This window comes from Pantherophis guttatus, chromosome 15 (assembly GCF_059756535.1).
Source record: "Pantherophis guttatus breed Tessera chromosome 15, ASM5975653v1, whole genome shotgun sequence".
NCBI classification, from domain to species: Eukaryota; Metazoa; Chordata; class Lepidosauria; order Squamata; family Colubridae; genus Pantherophis; species Pantherophis guttatus.
The window spans coordinates 20,556,627-20,575,495 of NC_142077.1; the positions used below are offsets into that span (position 1 = coordinate 20,556,627).

The window sequence follows — 18,869 nt, forward strand, 5'->3', positions numbered from 1 at the left end:
GCTGCGGGGTCTTTGGCCTCTTTAGCTGTCCTGCTCGCTGCCTGTGGGGGCCAGCTGGGAATGAAAGGCCGGACTGTAGGCTGCCCCCTACAGGCAGTGTGAGGGACAGCTAAAGCGTGGAAAGAGGACCCCGAGTGCTGGACAGGGGATTCTGGGAGTTGAATTCCAGAGGCCTTTGCTGAGGTTGAGCCACCTGCCCTGGGAGGCCCTGCACTGGACACTCGGACAGATGACCTCCACTGAAGGGCCCCCAAGGGGGGGAGGCCCAACCCCCCCATCCCCTTTTCCCTGATTTCACAGGGGCAGGAGGGGGATATGGGACACTGGGGGGCTACCAGGGAATGAAGGATTATTCCCTCTTTTTTAACACACATATATATATATATAAACTTTTTCTTTTCCTCCTCCATCAGCAGAGGATCTAAAGCCTCCACCTTCCTCCTTCTGGTTCCGTTGCTGGGCAGAGGCCGAGGCAGAGCCGGGGGAGCCGAGGGGAGAGGAAGGGCCAGGCCTCCCTTCCCCCCTCAGAGCCTCCATCCTGGCTTCTCTCCTCAGGGGGGACCTGCTGGCCGATCGGCCCAGGAAGCTCTTTGGGGGCCCCGAAGCCTCTGGATCCAGGGGGGGAGGAAGGTGGGAGCCTGGATGGAGACCATGGGAGAGAAGCCGGAGAGGCTCTTCCTCCTGCGAGGCTCCTCTTCAGCCCAGACCCTCCTCCGCCAAGTGTGGGGAAAGGTCCCCCCGGCCTCCCTGAGAGGAAAGCGGCCCCAGCCGCCCCTGCCCCCCTCCCCTGGGCCTCTCCTGGGCCCCCGTCTCTGGCTCCCTCCCCTCTGGGCCCCTCCAGGCTCCAGGGAGACATGGCAGAGACCCTCCGGGAGGAGAGGAGCCCCTTCCCAGGCCTCCGCCTGGCCTTCCACCCAGAGCCCCCCAGGACCTCCTAGCCAGGCCCTGAGAGGAGAACCTGGGATGGGGACCCTCCTCTCCCTTCAGATCTGCCCCCTCCCCAGTTCTCCCTTCTGGGGAAAGGGGGACGTCTCCGTCTTCCTCATCCAGAGAAGAGGCACAATCTGTCAACAATGGATCCCAATGAACCAGGGACTCAGGGGCCCCAAGAGCAGCTTCAAAGCACTCGGAGGCTTTTTAGGGAAGGGGGCTTCACCCCACAGCCTCAGAGATGGGAACATCATAGGGGTCCCCCTTTTTAAAATCAGCTCCAATTTATGAAGTTCTGGTATAAAAGAAAAGCCCAAAGAGGCCCCACTCTTCACCTTAGGCAGAATCCAAGGGGACTGATTGCTTCCTTGGCCTTAGAAGAAAGGCAGCACAAGAGTTAAGGGTCACCAACCTAGAGTGGCACCAAACTCCATACTTCTGGGTAACCTTCCCCTGCAAGTCCCTGGAGACAAGGGACCCGGTTGAAGGACAGCAGAGGTCAATTCCCTTGTTATTGAACTATCTTCCTCCAACATCACTTTCCTGACACGTCCTGACAGGAAGGACCACAACCACGACAGGAATTGACCCCAGGAGTGTAGTTGTGGCTTTTCAGAAACAAGCTTTTCTCCATCTTCTCCTCTGCACATGGAGCCCAGAAGAAGCTCAGGATCCCAAGAGGAGAAGTTGCTTCTCCCTGTAATTAATAATGATTATCTGGGCCTTGGAGATCTCCATACCTGTGATAGAGAGAGCAGATTGAAGCCATATGCAAAGGATCTTGCATCAGAAAAGGAGAATTTTGTCAAGCTCTGTGGGAACAAGTTTTGGGACAGGCAGGATCTGTGCTCTTGATTGTACCTTTTTCTCCTTTCCAGGTGAAGCTGAGTGTTTCTCTGTTTATGTCAGGAAAGTCGCTGGCATTTCCATCTTCTGAGAGTGCTTTGAATTCTCCCAACTGTTCCTGCTGTGGGTGTTAGAAACAGGAAGAGGATTAATAAAGCTCCATGAATTATGGACCTCCTGCTTCTGCTTCTGATGCTGTTTGTGTCCCATCCAGTCTCTGGGAAGCTTAGAAGGAAGTGCCCTCTGAGTTTGGAGCACCAGGATGGACAACAACCATGGAGCTTTTACAGGCCAGGAGATCATCTCATTGGTATAGTCTCAACTGAAACACTAATATCGCCTATAATGTTACCTTTTGACAGTCCTCCTTCTATACCTTCTCATGCGTAAGTCATTCGGGGTGATGGAGTTGCATCCCCTCCATTTGCAGTCCTAACACTCTCCTTCTTTTCTTCTTATTTCACTTACTTTTATATTATCGACTTGTCTAATTTCCTGATTGATTTTGATTTCTATAACTTGCCTCCTTTTTTATTTTGAAGAAGAGACTCAAATCCAAAGATGGGGTTAAAAAACCTGAAGGCAATGCAGATTATTTTCCTCTCCCCAGTCACTCCTGAATTCATCACTTGAATTCATTTTGTTTAAAGGAGGGACTGAAACAGTTGTAGTTGCCTCTGCCCAGCCCATTCCCAGATTTCTATAACCGATTATTGGTTTTCGATCAATATTGGCTTGAGACTCAGTAGGCTTATGGAGGCAAAAAAGAATAAATTCTTTTAAAAAGTTTGTTGTTACTGTTGATAATAACTTGAACATTTTTCTACAGTGTGTTTTCTTACCATTTTGTATACACCCTACCACTCATTTTCACCATTCAAGGGGTCAACAAGAACTCCCAGCTCCTGCACAACCTCACACTGGGCTACAACCTCCATGACAACTATTTGAACACTTTATGCACTACAGATGCCTTGCTGGACATGCTCTCCACTGGAGAAGCCAATGTCCCCAACTACGGCTGTGGAAGGAAAGAGAACCTCCTGGCTCTTCTTGATACAGCTAACAGGGACATCTCCATCCAGGCATCAACATTAGCAGCACGTTACAAAGTCCCACAGGTTTGTGTGTGTTTTTTCTCTCTCTGGTAAAGTGAGTGGTGGGTGAGCAATAGATGCAACCATGTCTTCTCCATGGAAGTCAAGAGTTGCTTTTCTCCATATTAGCAAACATGTCAGTTATGGTTTTTTTTTTTACGTTCTTGTTCAAATTTCTCATACAAGGCCTGAAAAGCAATAAGGTCATTGAAGAGGATTTTCTCCCAGCTTTTCAGCTATTCAAAAAATATCCTATTTGTGGATAAACTATTGGCATGTTGATTTTCACATAGATATAACACCTGCCATATGCAGTTGTATTCAAGCTGGCAATAGTAGCATCTCTCTATATATATATTTAAAAATGGAATAAAACGGAATCTAGCAATTACAAGCCCGTTAGACTAACAGATATTGTGGCTGAAATATATTGCTTGTTCCTCTTAAGTAAATTTGAGATTGGGTGGAACAAAAGTGAATTCCTTGCAGAGGAACAAAAACGTTTAAGTAAAGTAAAAAGTTTCATAAAGTTGTATAGTAATTAATTCATTAATAATCTAATATTGTCAACAGATTAGTTTTGAAGTATCTAATTACACAATATGTCAGTCGGGTAAACCACAGTTTTCAAGCTTTTATAGATGTTAGTGCAGCATTTGACACAAAGAGCAGATCAATATGATGGAGGAAATTGATTGCCCGCAAAATGTAACTAGCCTGTTGGCCCTGATCCAGGCCCTTGTTTGAGGGGGAAGTTGGGGCTCAATGGAGCCACGAGAAAAAGGATCAATGCTTACCAAGGGGCAACACAGAAGAATGAATATTTGAACCCTTGTTTTTCAATCTGGATATTAATGACTTACCAGGACTAAGGACGAATTCTCATGTATATGGCTAAAGTGCTAAAATATTTACTTATTTAGCATATGGCAAAGGTATAATTAGCCAGGAGTCTACAATGTTAGTACATAGTATTTGTTTCGCTGCCAAAGAGTGCGAGTCCATTCAGTTTGTGCCCATGAGCTTCTCCAGGGTTCACCACAGGGGGTGAACCAGCTCCACACCAGAAAGCTGAGGTGTCCTGTGGCAACATCTGGGCCTTTTCTCACCACTGATGGTGCCTCACAGTTGGGTGTCACATCCAAGCAAGTCCAGCATTGTTAGGGGCCTGACATCTGTACCAAACATGCCACATTTCCCACCAAAGCGGTACCTATTTATCCACTAGTGTTGTCACATGCTTTTCAACTGCTACCGTGTTTCCGTGAAAATAGGAAATGTCCCAAAAATAACGCCAAGCCTGATTTTTGGGGTGGCGTAAATATATACCCTCCCCCAAAAATAAGCCCTAGTGATGGGGAGGGCATGGCCAGCACAGGAGACAGCCCTTCCCTTCCCCGGTCACTTCAGGGCTTCTCGGCCCCTTAATTGGATCAGCTGAGCAGCTCAGGCTGCCATTCACAGCTGATTCTCGGGTGCTGCTCAGACCGCTGCCTCCAGCAAGCGCGGCCCCTTTTGCAGCCAATTGCGGCTGCAAAAGAAGCCGGGGGCCAAGCGATGCACCCTTTACGCCTCACACCCTCCTTACCTAATAGTGAGAGTTACAGCAGGCAGTTCTGTTCATGGAACAGCTGCCTCATGGGTGTCGCTCCGGCCGGCAGCTCCAGCAAGCACGGCTGTTTTTGCCATGGATTGGGACCACTTCTGCAGCAGGAGGCCAAGCGATGAGCCCCATGTGCCTTGCGCCGGCCTTCCAAAAGGTACTATAGCAGCAGTTATCCACAATTTTTTAACCCTTATTTCGTCCCGACCATACTGGGCCATGTGGGTTGGGACAAAATAAGGGTTAAAAAATTGTGGATAGCTGCTGCTCCAGTACCCTTTGGAAGGCCAGCGTGAGTCTCGAGTCTGCTGCTGCAGAAGTGGCTGTGCCCGAGGACCGCTTTTGGGAGAGAAGGAAAAGGGGAAACTCCCGCCCCGCTCCCGCCTCTCTGCCAGGCGACTCCCAGCAGCCCCAGACGCCCAAAGCCCGCACCCACCCGGCTTCCTTTTCCACAGTGCCCGGCTCCTTGTCGAGGGTGGCAGCAGGTGGGGTGGAGGAGAAGCGAGACGCATGGAGCGAGACAGGGCTCGCTTCTCTTGCCGTCTCTTCTCCTCCTCTCGCCGTGCATGGCAGGGCTTCCTGCCCCTGTCCAAATTGGATGCAATTTGGGGGTGGCAGGTGGGGAGAGGTGGGTCTGGGGAGACCCGAGACGTGCATCTTACCTGCCTTGCTGCTCTGTCGTGTGTCTCGCTCTTGTCTGCAGGCAAACACATTGTAGGGTAAAAACAAACTTCTTGTGAGTTCGAGATGTTTGATAAAACTTGCAAGGGTTTTTTTACCCTACAAAATGTTTGCCTGCAGACAAAAGAGAGACACGGGACAGAGCAGCAAGGCAGGTAAGATGCACGTCTCGGGTCTCCCCGGTCCCTGGTGATGGGGGGAGAAGAGATGGCAAGAGGAGCAAGCCACATCTCGCCCCACGTGTCTTGCTTCTCCCCTGCCCCACATGCCACCCCTCGCGATAAAGAGCCAGGTGCTGTGGAAAAGGGAGCCGGGTGGCGCAGACTTTGGATGTCTGGGGCTGCCGGGAGTCGCCCTGAAGAGAGGTAGGAGCATGGCAGGAGTTTGCAGGCGAGGGATGGATGGATGGATGGGAGGCGGGCGAGTGCCAAGAACACCGGGGAGATTCCCACCTTTGGTTGCCCCAGCGAACAGCTGATGAGCATTGTCACAGCAGCACAACACAGGAGCAGCCATGAGGTGGCCACGCTCGCCGCCTCCTGCAACCCCAAAATAATACCCCCCCCCCCAATAATAAGGCCAAGCCCTTATTTCGGGGTTCAAAAAAAATATATAAGACAGGGTCTTATTTTCGGGGAAACACAGTAGGTGGGCAGAAGCTGAGGCAATGATGGGAGCTCACCCCGCCATGCAGTGGTAGAACTCGAACTGCCGGAACAGATCCAGTGTCTTTAAGCCACTGAGGCTCCTACTTGCTAAATAGACGTTGGTTTAAACAGATAGTACAGGACAATTATCCTGTGGGTTAGATTGCGTAGACCAGGGGTCGGCAACACACGGCTCTGGAGCCACAAGCGGCTCTTTAGGCCCTCTGCCACGGCTCCCTGTCCCATCACTGGTTGGCCCCATCCCTCATTTCTTCCTTGGACTCCAGCCCGAAGCAGCAGGAAGCAAAGGCTGCCTTATGCGCAAATGTGGTGTGAAGGCAGGTACAAGGCAGCTTCGCTCCTGCACTCTCCTCCCCTCCTTCTCCTCTTGTGGCCCCCTGGCCAGCTGTGGCTGAGCTGGGAGCATGCACAGGCACAGGGAGACCCTCCTCTCCTCAAGCGAGCGCCAAAGTTCAGGAAAGGTGGGCACGGGGAGGGCAGTGGCTCAATTAAGGAGGGTCTCCCCATGCATGCGCATGCTCCCAGATCAGCCACAGCTAGCCAGGGGGTTACGAGAGCAGGAGGGGGAGGAGGGTCGCCGGAGAGTGCAGAAGCGAAGCTGCCCTGTACCTGCCTTCGTCCCACATTTGCACCTAAGGCAGCCTTCGCTTCCTGCCACTTCGGGATGGAGTCCAAAAAACGAAATAAGAGGGGCGGGGCCAACCAGGGATGGGAGAGGAATGGAAACTCCTCACTTTGAAATGGCAACACAAATCCCCAAGGTAATTCCTATCTATGTCGGACAAGAGAGAGAGGAACACATTGCTTTGGCAATTCCCATGACTTCCTAATATGCAACTATGACACATCCACAAGAACTTTTCAATGGCCTCAACAGAGTTCAAGTTCCTCCCTCAGGAAAGACGCTCCCTCCGTGCACGGCCGAAGAGCTGCCAGGGGTGGGCAATGACATGGCCAGGCGATGACTGGAGCATTAGTGGAGGAGAGAAGCCGTGTCCTGTTAAGACCCTCCTTAAGCAAGCGGCCGCCCACCCCACACCCCCCTTTGCTGCGCTTTGCTCCCGGCCAGGGAGTTATGAGAGGAGAGGGGGAGGAGGAGGACAGTCACCCGAAGGGAGGGGGAGACACACACACACACACACACATACAGAGACATAGAAAGACATAGAGAGACACACATTACAGAGTGATCCATAGAGAGCAGGTGTAAGGATTGCTTCTCCTTCCAACTTAAGTAAAGACTCTTGAAACATGATAGTTCAAACACAAGTGTGAAGATGTTTTCTTTACTAGTTTCCCTAAGAACCCGAACAAACATGCATTCACACCATTATCCTTTAAAGTGAAACAACCCACATGGGTATCATAAACATTCCTCCACGTTAAGAGGATCTCAGGCAGTGGTGGGATTCAGCCGGTTCGCACCACTTCGGGAGAACTTTCTGAGCAGTTTGGCAAACTGGTTGTTGGAAGAAATCATTAGGGCAGAGAACCGGTTATTAAATTACTTGAATCCCACTACTGATATCAGGGCTCTTTGGCGCCAGGATATAGGTTGTAAAATATCTGTTGACACAAGCAATGCTAGTAAAGCGAATCCAAGTCTCCCCTTTCTCCCAATTGATTGGCAGTATTACTTTTAGGGATCTGACTGAAACAGGTCCAAGTGGCTCTTGAAGTGTTTAAGGTTGCCGACCCCTGGCGTGGACTGTGGAGAAAAGGTGGCTCCTACTGAGAGAATAATTCTGATTATTGATCAATCAAAGTCAAAAGTTTTGGTCTTTGGAAAACAAATGTGGCCAATGCAGCAGGTAACACCTTTCTTTACTCAGTGTCACTTTTCTCTGAGACGGAATCTTGGATCTGCCGTCATCAAAGGAGCTCACCTAAAGCAATGGCAGGATTGAATTTAAAGTTTAAATGGTGAACCTGAAAAAGAAAATCATAGCTATCCAGCTTTCTCCCCAATTATTAGACGAGAATATAATGCCAAAGTTACCCCCAAGCCCTTCTATTGAACTGAAGTTTGGGGCTTAATATCTATCTCTACTGGAACAAACCCAATCAGAGCACCTGAGGAGTATTTTGGGGGTGGATAAAAGGACTTCAGGTGCTGATTCAGAGCTGAGTTGGGAATTTCCACAATTTCGTCTTTCTCTAAAATCAGAGGAAATACAGTCATGTGAAAAGGAAAGTCCACCCGCTGAGTTCTTACGATTTTATGTGTCAGGACATCTGATAAAAAACTACTTGCTCTTTAGCACTTCTTAAAAGTAGGTAAATACATCCTCAGATGAACAACAAAATAGGACATATTACACCATGTGATCATTTCTTTCACAAAAAGAAAGCCAAAATGGAGAAGCCATGTTTGAAAAACTAAATGCACCTTATGATACAATAGCTTGTAGAATCACCTTTAGCAGCAACAACTTGAAGTAATCCTTTTCTGTGTGACTTTATCCGTCTCTCACAATGTTGAGGGAGGAATTTTGGCCCCCTCTTCTTTACAACAGTTCATTGAGGTTTGTGGGGGTTTGTTTCTGCACAGCTCTCTGGAGGCCCCACCACCTCATTTCAATTGGGTTGGGGTCTGGCATTGACTGGGCCATTGCAACGCCTGGATCCTTTCCTCTTTCAGCCACTTGCTGGTCGGCTTGGGGTCATCAGCCTTTTGCATGACCCAAAGTCCACCAAGCTTCAGCTGTCAGTCAGATGGTCTCACATCGGACACTGGGATGTTTTGGTAGACAGAGGAGTCCATGGCCGAGTCAATGATCGCAGGGTGCCCAGGTCCTGTGGCTGCAAAAGAAGCCCAAATCCTCTCCCCTCCATCTCCGTGCTTGGCGGTTGGTGTGTCATGGTGCTGATAGGCTGTGTGTGGTTTCCACCAAACGTGGCTCTGTGCATTATGGCCAAACTTCTCCACTCTGGTCTCGTCTGTCCAAAGGAGAATGTTCCAGAAGTCTTGTGGTCTCTTCAGATACAACTTGGGAAACCTCAGCCGTGCTGCCATGTTCTTTTTAGAGAGAAGTTTCCTCCTGGCAACCCTTCCAAACAAACCCAACTTCTTCAGTCTTTTTCTGATTCTGCTGTCAGGAACTGGAACATTTAACAGGCTCACTGAGGCCTGTAGAGTCTCAGGTGGAACTCTTGGTCTTTTTTTGCCATGTCTCTGAGCATTGCACGGTCTGACCTTGGGTGAATTTGCTGGGATGGTCCCTCCTGGGAAGATTGGCAGCTGCCTCGAATGTTTTCCCCTTCTGAATAATTTTCTTTGCTATAGAAAGATGGACTTTAAATTGTTTGGAAATGGCCTTGTAACCCTTCCCAGATTGATAGGCAGCAACAATGGCTTCTCTCAGATCACTGCTGGAGTCTTTGCCCTTTGGCATTGTGTTAACCCAGACCTCAATGCTGGAGACCAGAAAATTCCTGAAACTTTGGCTTTTATAGAGGCCGTCACACTTGTGATGATCGATTAACCCAGGTCCCTTGATCAGCAGCACCAGGCTTCCTCTCAGCCTCTTCACACCCATGGAAGCAGTCAGGGTGTCCTCAGCCTTTCACACCTGGCTCCTCCATTTCGGCTCTCTTTCTGTAAAATAAAGGAGGACAGGGTGTTATATCTCCTGTGTTGCTGTTCACCTGAGGTTGCATTTACCTCCTTTTAAGAACTGCTGAAGACCAGATGCTTTTTACTGTGTCCTGATACATGAAACCAGAGAACTCACAGAGGGTCTCCTTCCTTTTCCACATGGCTGAATTTCTTAGTGTACAATTAAACCTCTGGAACCTGACAGAGTCCCCAAATTCTCTGGGTTAGAAGATGCAGAATTTCAAATAAAGCTCTCTAGGTTTATGCATCTGACAAATTATATTAGGAGCTGTGGTCTCCTTATCTCTTGTGTAACTAGAGAAGAAGCCCAGAAATAATCAAAGTGGTAGATAAATAAATAAACAAATATTGCTTCACCAAGAATCTGGAATATTGAATGTCAACTGCATAAGAAAGAGAGAGATGAGAGTCTTGGACTGCACATTAGACAAACAACCTATTGGGAAACTTGTGTTAAAGCAAAACATTTGCTGTTCAGTCAGAATTAAAGATATAATAGGGCCCTTTATTGGAAGGAAACGCTCACTTGACACCTGCACATCTGGATCTGATTGTCCCAAAGGTGCTTTTTTCAAGAGGCAACTGGACTTTCTGGTTTTTCTTTGAAGACCTTTTGCTTCTCATCCAGAGCTGAAGAACCTGGACGACTGAGAATCTCCGTAGACATGTGGGTCTGATTGCAATAAATTGTGATACAGAAATATGTTTTTTTATTCTTATTCTTTTTTATTTAATTTGTTTCTTGGGCTCCATTTTTATATACAGTGTCGTTAACACTGTGCTTAATATTTTGTTTCTTGATATGGCATAATTGCTAATCAACAATAATCTATTTAATTTGTTCATCAATACCAAGTTGAATTTATTAAAAAAATAAAGTTTTGGACTTTATCTGACCCCCAATATAACACAGCTTTCTTCATTGTTTTTTTCAGATTAGTAATAACCTTGTTTCAGAGGCTCTGAGTGATAAAAGGAAATTTCCCTTTTTCCATCAGATGGAGCCCAAAGAAGGATTCCACTACCCAGCAATTGTCCAAGTGCTCCTCCACTTCAGATGGACCCTGATTGGCCTCTTTGCTTCAGACACAGAGAAGGGAGAGAATTTCATGAGGATTTTTCCCCCTGTGCTTGTCAGGAATGGAATTTGTGTGGTTATATCACAACTGTTCTCAACAACTGGATATACAGCATCCCTCAGGGATTCTCTCTCTAAGTGGAGACAAGTCAACGTCTTTGTTCACTTCCTAGAATATGTGTCCATTTGGGTGAGAATCCTTCCTTTCCATTTAACACTTATGCATTTGCCAGGACCCATTGAAGGGAAAGTCTGGATCTGTACAGCTTTGGGAACATTAACATTGGAAAAGCACAGACTTCACAAATACATCCATAGTATTTGGAACTTTGCTTATCTGTTAAAAAAAAGGCCAATGGATGAAGCCTTTGAATACAATTTCTTTGTGGAAAGAAAGTTTCAAGATCTTTATTTCCGCTGTTCTCTTTCAAAGAACGTCTTTTCTGTCAAAGGCCGCAGAAGATGCACCCAGAAAGCCGCACTGGAGACCCAGGAGAAAAAGAACAGAAGAAAGATCACAAATCATTACCTTTTCTACAGTCTCATTCAGACTCTCGTCCAGGCCTTGAACTCTGCCTATTCCTCCAGATGGAGGAGGGGAAGGAAGGAGGGCGAAGGGAGATTGGGGGCTCCAAGGCTGCAGCCGTGGCAGGTATGGGGGTCCCGATATTGTCAGATATGAAGAAAATTGCTTCTAAAATAATGTTTCATTATAGCTTCCACTTCTGCGTAATAAATAAAGAAAATAAGGGACTAGAAAGTCAAGGAACTTTTTGAAAAACTAGTTAAAGTGGTATTGTTCTTAGAGTGAACAAAGTGGTTCAGAAAAGTCTAGAAAGAAATGGGGGGGAGGGATTTCTGAGAAAGAGCTTAATGGACACATTTCAAAAATAACCAATTTATGCAAAAGAGCAATGGAAAGTTAGTGGTGCACAATCACACCAGGCCATGGAGACAGTGGGTTGCTGGGGAAAATAAGGCCAGGAGTTGAAAAGGAGCTCCGGATAGGCCGAGAGCTTGCTAGTCCTTCAGCCAATGGGGAAGCAGGACAGTGTTGAGTGACGGGAGGAAGGGCATAAAACCTCTTGCATGCTTTGATCTGGGTCCACCTGGTGGATTTGAATAGAATAGAATTTTTTTATTGGCCAAGTGTGATTGGACACGCAAGGAATTTGTCTTTGGTGCATAGGCTCTCAGTGTACATAAAAGGAAAAGATACGTTCATCAAGAATCATAAGGTACAACACTGAATGACTATAATTATAACCCTATGACTATAATTAAGTATTGTGATATGGTTGAATCTAGAATTTTGAAGGTCTCTACTGTTGATTCTGTGTTGTCTAGTATTGTGAGAGGTGGAAGTATGGGAGGATTTCTCCTAAAGTCCACCACCATTTCTACATTTTGAATGTGTTCAGTTCCAGATTGTTCCGGTCGCACCACGAGGCTAGTTGTTCAACCTCCCGTCTGTATGCGGATTCATCATAGTCTCGAATGAGGCCGATCACTGTTGTGCCATCTGCGAACTTCAGTAGTTTAACAGATGGATCCTTAGAGATGCAGTCATTGGTATACGGAGAGAAGAGAAGTGGGGAGAACACACAGCCTTGGGGGGGTTGGGGGGCTGTGCTAATTGCAGATGCTTTGATAAACTTTTGCTCCTTTTGGGTACCAGATTGCCTCCCTTGCTTTATTGCTGCTTTCCTATTTCTAACAATATGGATCCATCAATCTTAGATCCTTCAGAGAAGGAACCCAAAGGAGAAGGAGGGGAACCTTCTCAACCACATTGGGCTTCAGAAGATCAACGGTTGGGCCAATCTGATTGCTGGAGATATCATCTTCTAAGCACCAGGCCCCACCACAGATAGATTTTGGTTTTAAACGCAGTTAATTTTTTTTTTTAATTTGATTTATATGCCGCCCTTCTCCGGAGACTCAGGGTGGCTTACAATGCGTTAAGCAATAGCCTTCATACTTTTGTATATTTATACAAAGTCAGCTTATTTCCCCCACAACTGGGTCCTCATTTTATCTACCTTAGAAAGGATGGAAGGCTGAGTCAACCTTGAGCCTGGTGAGATTCGAACTTACAGTAATTGCAGGCAGGTGGTGTTAATCACAATGCTTTTAGTCTGCTAAGCCACCAGGCCCCTGAATTTTAAAAGGATGTATGCATTTTTAAATACACTCATCTCTTTATGGGTTTGTGATTAGCATAATTGAATTTTACCTTTATAACTTTGAAGGACACTTTGAGACCATCTAGCCCAACCCCTCCTCTCTGCAGGAGTTCCAGTCAAAGCTTCTCTGACTGACGGCTGCTCAGTCTTTGCCTCCTCAGTGAAGGGGAGGCTGAACTTCTCTGCTTTGAGGGCTCAGCTCTGAAATGGCTCCTCTTTTCAGGGTCTTTTTCCTCTCCTTCAGCCAGAATCTCCTCCCTTCTGACTGAGCTCATTGCCCCATTTCCCCTCCTCCCTCTGGAGCAACATGGAAGAGATCTGAAATGACTTTGAAATGGTCACTAAATGAACCATTTTTCATAATCAACCTGATGTTTTCCAGGCATTTATAAATAATTTTTTCCCTATGATTCATTTATCATCTGCTTTAGAATGTCCCCTATAATTTACCAATTGCATCAATTATTTTTTGTTAATATATATTTTGCCAATATAGGGTTGAGCAATTTGCTGAACATTGGTTTTATTTATGAAGGGAGTAACGCCTATTTTTCTAAATGTATATTTTGATGTTAGGCAGCTGTAGAAAAAAGATTCAAATGTGTAAATGCTAAAGGGGATTTTTTTAAAAAAAGCTTTCAGATGTTAAACTTCCTGGATGTTCCCCTTCTAGTTCCATCCTTTCCTGCAGAAGAATGAGTATTGCAATATTTCCATTATAAAACTCTACTTGGATCAAAATGGAGATGTAGCAGCAGATCTGGCAATCCTGAGCCATTTAATTCGCCCCATGGAGAATCCCATCAAACTTCGAATGGGGACTTTGGAAAGACAGAGACTTACTATCAACCAGAATGCTCTTTCACAGCTAAAGTTCCTCAACCAGGTGGGAGAAATTTTGGTGTGATTCCTCTTTTTTCCAAAGATTTGGGACCCATTTCATGTGGACTAAGCCTAGTTTCCAGGGTCCATGACCTTCATTGAGAATTGAACATGGGGAGTAGAAACCTTATAGTTTTCTTTCTATAGACCACTTGGGAGCCTTCAGCACTATCGACCAAGCTGTTCTTCAGCTGCTGTAATACTGAAGACTCTTTGTAGCTGGTTCAGCCATGTCCAACCTGGGATGAGAAACCCTCAAGTGCTGGAGGTTGTGTTGTTAAGAGCCTCAGGTTTGCTTGTTCCTTGTCCTGAAAGAGCAAAGCTGAAGGGGATTCTGTTGAAGAGACCCTGAATTGAGGTTTGGACTGAATGAGATGAAATTGGATCATGGCTGGATGGAGCTCCTGGGGGTTCCATTGGGAGAGAAGCTTCCTCTTGTCCTGCTTAGGGAAAGGAGGTTGGGAAATGGTTCCCTGAAAGGGCAGGTCCATGGTCTGTGATGTTTTTAAGTAGTCCAGACCTGGTCAAAGTTAGCCCTATCTGTCTTTCACCCAACTGGGGGGAGCAATTGATCTTCTGCCCCTAGGAAGGAGGTCCAAGACTTTCAGGTCACATAAAATGAGAGTGACCAGTGAGAGAATCCCTTGTCCCAGAAACCTGAAACACAACTTTAGTTCAAAGAAAAGGTCTTCCCGATATCAGAAGTAAGGAGACAGATTGTGACAGGAAATGCTACTTAGATTTGGCCTTTGCTAATTAAGAGGGCTCTTCATCTGAAAATGAATGGCCTTGTTGATCTTGAGTGTTAGCTATCTTCGGTCCCTCTGCTTGAAAAGGAGTCTCCAAATTCAACTACTATTAAATGTGGGTCTGTCTTTCCATGCCAGTTGGAGTCTCCTAATTGAAGTTCTTCAACACAAAGGACTTTTTCTTGGCTAACTAGATGGACCTTAGAAATATCTCCTTCTGATCCAGGACTCACACTCATGTCCCCTCTGTTGCAGCCAAAGATTGGCGACTCAGTCTTTTTCAGGGAACCTTCTCATGATCTCCCCTCAATCTCACTACAGTTCTAGAAACTATGCAGAAACCTTCAGTCTTAATAAAGGAGAATATTGGTAGCTCAGGACTGACATGAGGGCTCCTTGGTGCTCTCTGAGCTTGCTTGTTTTCTTCCAGGCATTTCATTACCCAACTAGGTAACATCATCAGCTATAATTTATGAGGAATTTTTGCTTTGTCTCTTAACGGGGAGACTGTTTTGAACTAGTGTCAAAGGGGACCAGCTTTGCAAGGCTTTCTGTAGTCCAGAAGAAACCTTTCCAGACCCTACTGGTCAGAAGTTTCCTTTTTAATAACATTTTACTCTACTTAAATAAATCTTTATTAAATAAAATAGTTTAATAAATCTTTGACAATGACTGTATTTAAAAATTTAATATGATCATCATCACCATGGATAGATAGATGAAGAGTGGAGGAATGCATTTTAATACAGTCATGAGGAGGAACCTTTACATTTGTCACAATGCTTAAATCTTTTCTCAATTCCATCCTTCCAGAATTTATTAAGTCGAAAAGTCCTTTATTATTCCAACGTGTTGTGTCAGAAGCAAAAGGAAGGAACTAAGGGAAGAACTTCCAGGGTCACATCTCCTAGATCTGTTTGGAAGGAGTCAGAGATTTCATATTTACCTCAGTGAAGCATAGAGGCTACTTGTCTAATGTCCATTTCTCTCCCCATTTTCCATGGATGGAGAGTCCTAACACATTTTCTTTGGCATTCCTTGTTTTTCTGCTCAGTCCCTGCCTCAGTCCAAATGTGTGGAAAGTTGTCATCCTGGATTTGTCAAGAGGGCTCGAGAAGGAGAGCCAGTTTGCTGCTATGACTGCGTTCCTTGTCCGGAGGGGACCTTCTCCACTCAGGAAGGTGGGTGACACTGGAGGAAAGGAAGGCCTGGTGGAAATGGATTTATCCACAGCACTTTGATGAAAGTGCAAATTAAAATATGCCTTGAAGTTCAACTCTTTTTTGTGTTTATGTAAAATGCACTAATCCTCCAATTTCATATAGTTAGCTATAAATATATTAGAAAAGTATATTATCATTATTTTCTGTGGAATAGTTAAAGAACACATCTTGAAAAATATTGCTGGAATCAGTCCAAAAAAAAAAAAGGACTTCTTGAAATGTAAAGGACAGAATATTGAGGAAATATTGCTTTTTCCTTTTCTCAGATACTGAAAAATGCACCAAGTGCCCCGATGATAAATATCCAAATGTGGACAGAGTCCAATGTATCCCCAAAGTTGTAACCTTCCTGTCTTATGAAGAATATCTGGGCATCATCCTGGTCTCTTTTGCCCTTCTCTTCTTCCTAACCACAGGTCTTGTTTTAATCATCTTCATTAAGTATTTAGAAACTCCCCTTGTCAAAGCCAACAACCGGGACCTCTCCTACATCCTCCTGGTCTCCCTCCTGCTTTGCTTCTTGTCTCCTTCTCTCTTCATTGGTCAACCAAGGAAAGCCACCTGCCTTCTCCGACAAACGGTCTTCAGCATCATCTTCTCAGTTGCCGTTTCTTCTCTCTTGGCCAAAACCATCATGGTGGTGCTGGCCTTCCTGGCCACAAAACCAGGAAACCGAGTGAAGAGATGGTTGGGGAAGAGCTTGGCCAACTCCATCATCTTCTCTTGTTCTGCAGTCCAAATTATCATCTCCTCCACCTGGCTGGGAGTTTCTCCCCCCTTCCCTGACTCTGACCTCCACTCCCAGCCTGGAGAGATCATCCTGCAATGCAACGAAGGGGCCGTTGTCATGTTCTACGTCACCCTCAGCTACATGGGCTTCCTGGCTGCCATCTGCTTCACGGTGGCTTTCCTGGCCAGGAAGTTGCCTGGGGCCTTCAACGAAGCCAAGCTGATCACCTTCAGCATGCTGGTCTTCTGCAGTGTCTGGGTGACTTTTGTGCCCACCTACCTGAGCACCAAAGGGAAATCCATGGTGGCTGTGCAGGTCTTCTCCATCCTGGCCTCCAGTGCTGGTCTGCTGGGCTGCATCTTCATCCCCAAGTGCTACATTATCCTTCTGAGGCCAGACCTCAACACAAAGGAGCAGCTCACAGCCAGAACAAATGTAAAAGCATGAGACGTAACACCCTAATATTTAAAGGGATTGTAAAATGTTCTTTCATTTGAAAGTACACATTAATTATTTCCTCTTAAATAGTATTCAGGAGTCAAATAATAATAATATCCACATGTTTCCAAATGAGAAATAACTCTAATTCTTGTATCTTCTTAGCTCAATAAATTTTGCTAAAGAGAACTGTGGAGAAGTCATTCAGAGAAATTTGGTGTTCAGCAACAGCTACTAAATGTGACACTTTATAAAAAATAATTCAGACACTTCTTCCTACAGCTAAAAGTGTGTGAGAGAGAGAGTGAGCAGGAAAAGAGGTCAGGAAGAAGCTGTGGGAACCAGCCTGGTTGCCTGATCCTCTCCGTGAAAATGCCAGAATGATGTGAAATGCCATGTTTGACTGGCTCTCAGCTGAAGAGGGAAATCTTCATCTCTCTTATATAATTCTTTCTTGATTTCCTCATAAAAACCTCCTTTGCAGAAAGAATTCAGCAGAAGAACTGTCTGGGATTTCAGTTTGGGGTTGTTTTTATTTGTTGTTTGGTACTTTACACCAAAATAAAAAAAATAAAGTAAATAAAAAAATTAAAGTGTGTAAAGAAATTTCCACTGTATATTTTTTCTTTCATCAACCAGAGAAATAATATAGCAGTTTTCAGGCTGTTTAGTTTTCCACTTTACAATTTGTACGTAAAGCATTTCTTGTCTGTGAAGGGCTGGAGAAGATCCCCAGAGAAAGGGGACCTTGAGACTCTCCCCAGGAGGAGGTTGAGGGGATCCTGTCTAAAGGCAGCCACATCATTGACCAGGTCACAAACCTTCAGTGCTGCATAATATTCATCCAGGTCCAAGAAGGGGGTGAATAAGAGGGGGGGGACTTTCAGGTTTCTAGGAAGAGGCACCCATGGAAGCTGTTCTGCTCTCCAACCACACAGATTGCTGATCAATTGGGAATCAATTTTTATGTCTTATAATGGCTCCTAATTGCAAACAGGATCACTTTGCAAATTCCATTCTAAGGAGATAAGAAAAGCTCTGATGGATCCGACCAAGATCAGTCTAAGATTCACAGTGACCACACAAATTCCTCTGGTTCTCTCACAAGCAGAAGAAGGCAGAGAGACTTATGGCTTTGCCCAACATGGAAGTGGTCTTTTCCCACAATTTCACTTTCCTCCATCAAACCACACAATATTGGACACTTGGCCATCTCACACTCTAGGAATCCCCAATTCTGATATCCCACATCAATCTCAGAACATTTTTCCAAGTTTCACACCCCAATCAAAAAGTACTAAGGCAGGACTGGAACAGAGGTGGGTTTCAGCAGGTTCTGACCAGTTCTGGAGAACCAGTAGCGGAAATTTTGTGTAGTTTGGGGAACCAGTAAATTGCACCTCTGACTGGCCCCACCCCCATCTATTCTCTGCCTCCAGAGTCCCAGCTGATCAGGAGGAAATGGGGATTTTGCAGTAACCTTCCTCTGCCACGTCCACCAAGCCAAGCAACCTCTAGTTCTTGCATCTTGTAGCATTTTAATGTTAATTCTTGCTCTTTCCTTGCCATACATATTTCCACCTTATTTTCTTCAGCTCTTCAAAGTATTTTTTTCTCCAGTTTTATTGGTATAGTTTGAAAGAAAAATAATATTTTTGGTAATACATTCATTTTTATTAATGCTATTCTACCCATTAGTGGTAATTGCAAGTTTCTCCATTTCTCCAGGTCTGTTTTGATTTGTTTTTTCAGTTTATAATAATTGTCTTCCTTGAGCGTTGCACATCTTGATGTCAGATGGATACCCAAATATTTCACTTTCTTCACAATTTGGATGTCCAGTGTCTCTGTCATCTCCTTCTTTTGATTTTCTCTCATATATTTAACTAATATTTTTGTCTTATCTTTGTTGATTTTCAGTCCTGCTACTTTCCCATATTCTTCTATTTGCTCTAATAGTTTGGCGCTGTCTCTATTGGAGCTTCCATGATAAACACCAAATCATCTGCAAATGCTTGTAATTTATATTCTTTTTTTATTTTCATTCCTTTTATTTCCTTTTCCTGTCTCACTTTTCTATTTAAAACCTCTAATGTCAATATAAATAATAATGGAGATAAAGGGGATCCTTGTCTTGTT

General features: G+C 45.3%; 1 protein-coding gene across 4 annotated transcripts; it reads left to right on the forward strand.

The window, feature by feature from the left end:
- Window positions 1–1,935: 1,935 nt before the first annotated feature.
- On the forward strand, window positions 1,936–17,336 carry LOC132710788 (vomeronasal type-2 receptor 26-like). 4 transcript variants are annotated; one of them, XR_015730051.1, is made up of 5 exons: window positions 1,936–2,086; window positions 2,659–2,897; window positions 10,443–11,174; window positions 11,944–12,094; window positions 13,382–14,060. XR_015730051.1 is itself a non-coding variant. In XM_087879228.1 (4 exons), exons 1-4 carry the CDS (start codon window positions 1,945–1,947, stop codon window positions 11,974–11,976), a joined length of 1,146 nt encoding a protein of 381 aa, XP_087735354.1. In that variant the 5' UTR covers window positions 1,936–1,944; the 3' UTR covers window positions 11,977–17,336. The 4 variants fall into 4 exon arrangements, 3 of the variants coding, with proteins under 3 accessions (XP_087735354.1, XP_087735355.1, XP_087735356.1); XM_087879228.1 differs by having other exon boundaries at window positions 11,944–17,336; XM_087879229.1 differs by having other exon boundaries at window positions 2,076–2,162; window positions 11,944–17,336.
- The last annotated feature ends 1,533 nt before the right edge of the window (window positions 17,337–18,869 follow it).

Bases quoted from the DNA above. Each gene is read 5' to 3' on its own strand.
- LOC132710788 (XM_087879228.1), top strand. From the start codon at position 1,945: ATGGACCTCCTGCTTCTGCTTCTGATGCTGTTTGTGTCCCATCCAGTC. The intron at 2,898-10,442 runs GTTTGTGTGTGT...TTTTTCCATCAG, and splicing joins CACGTTACAAAGTCCCACAG to ATGGAGCCCAAAGAAGGATT. The intron at 11,175-11,943 runs GTATGGGGGTCC...GAATGTGTTCAG, and splicing joins CAAGGCTGCAGCCGTGGCAG to TTCCAGATTGTTCCGGTCGC.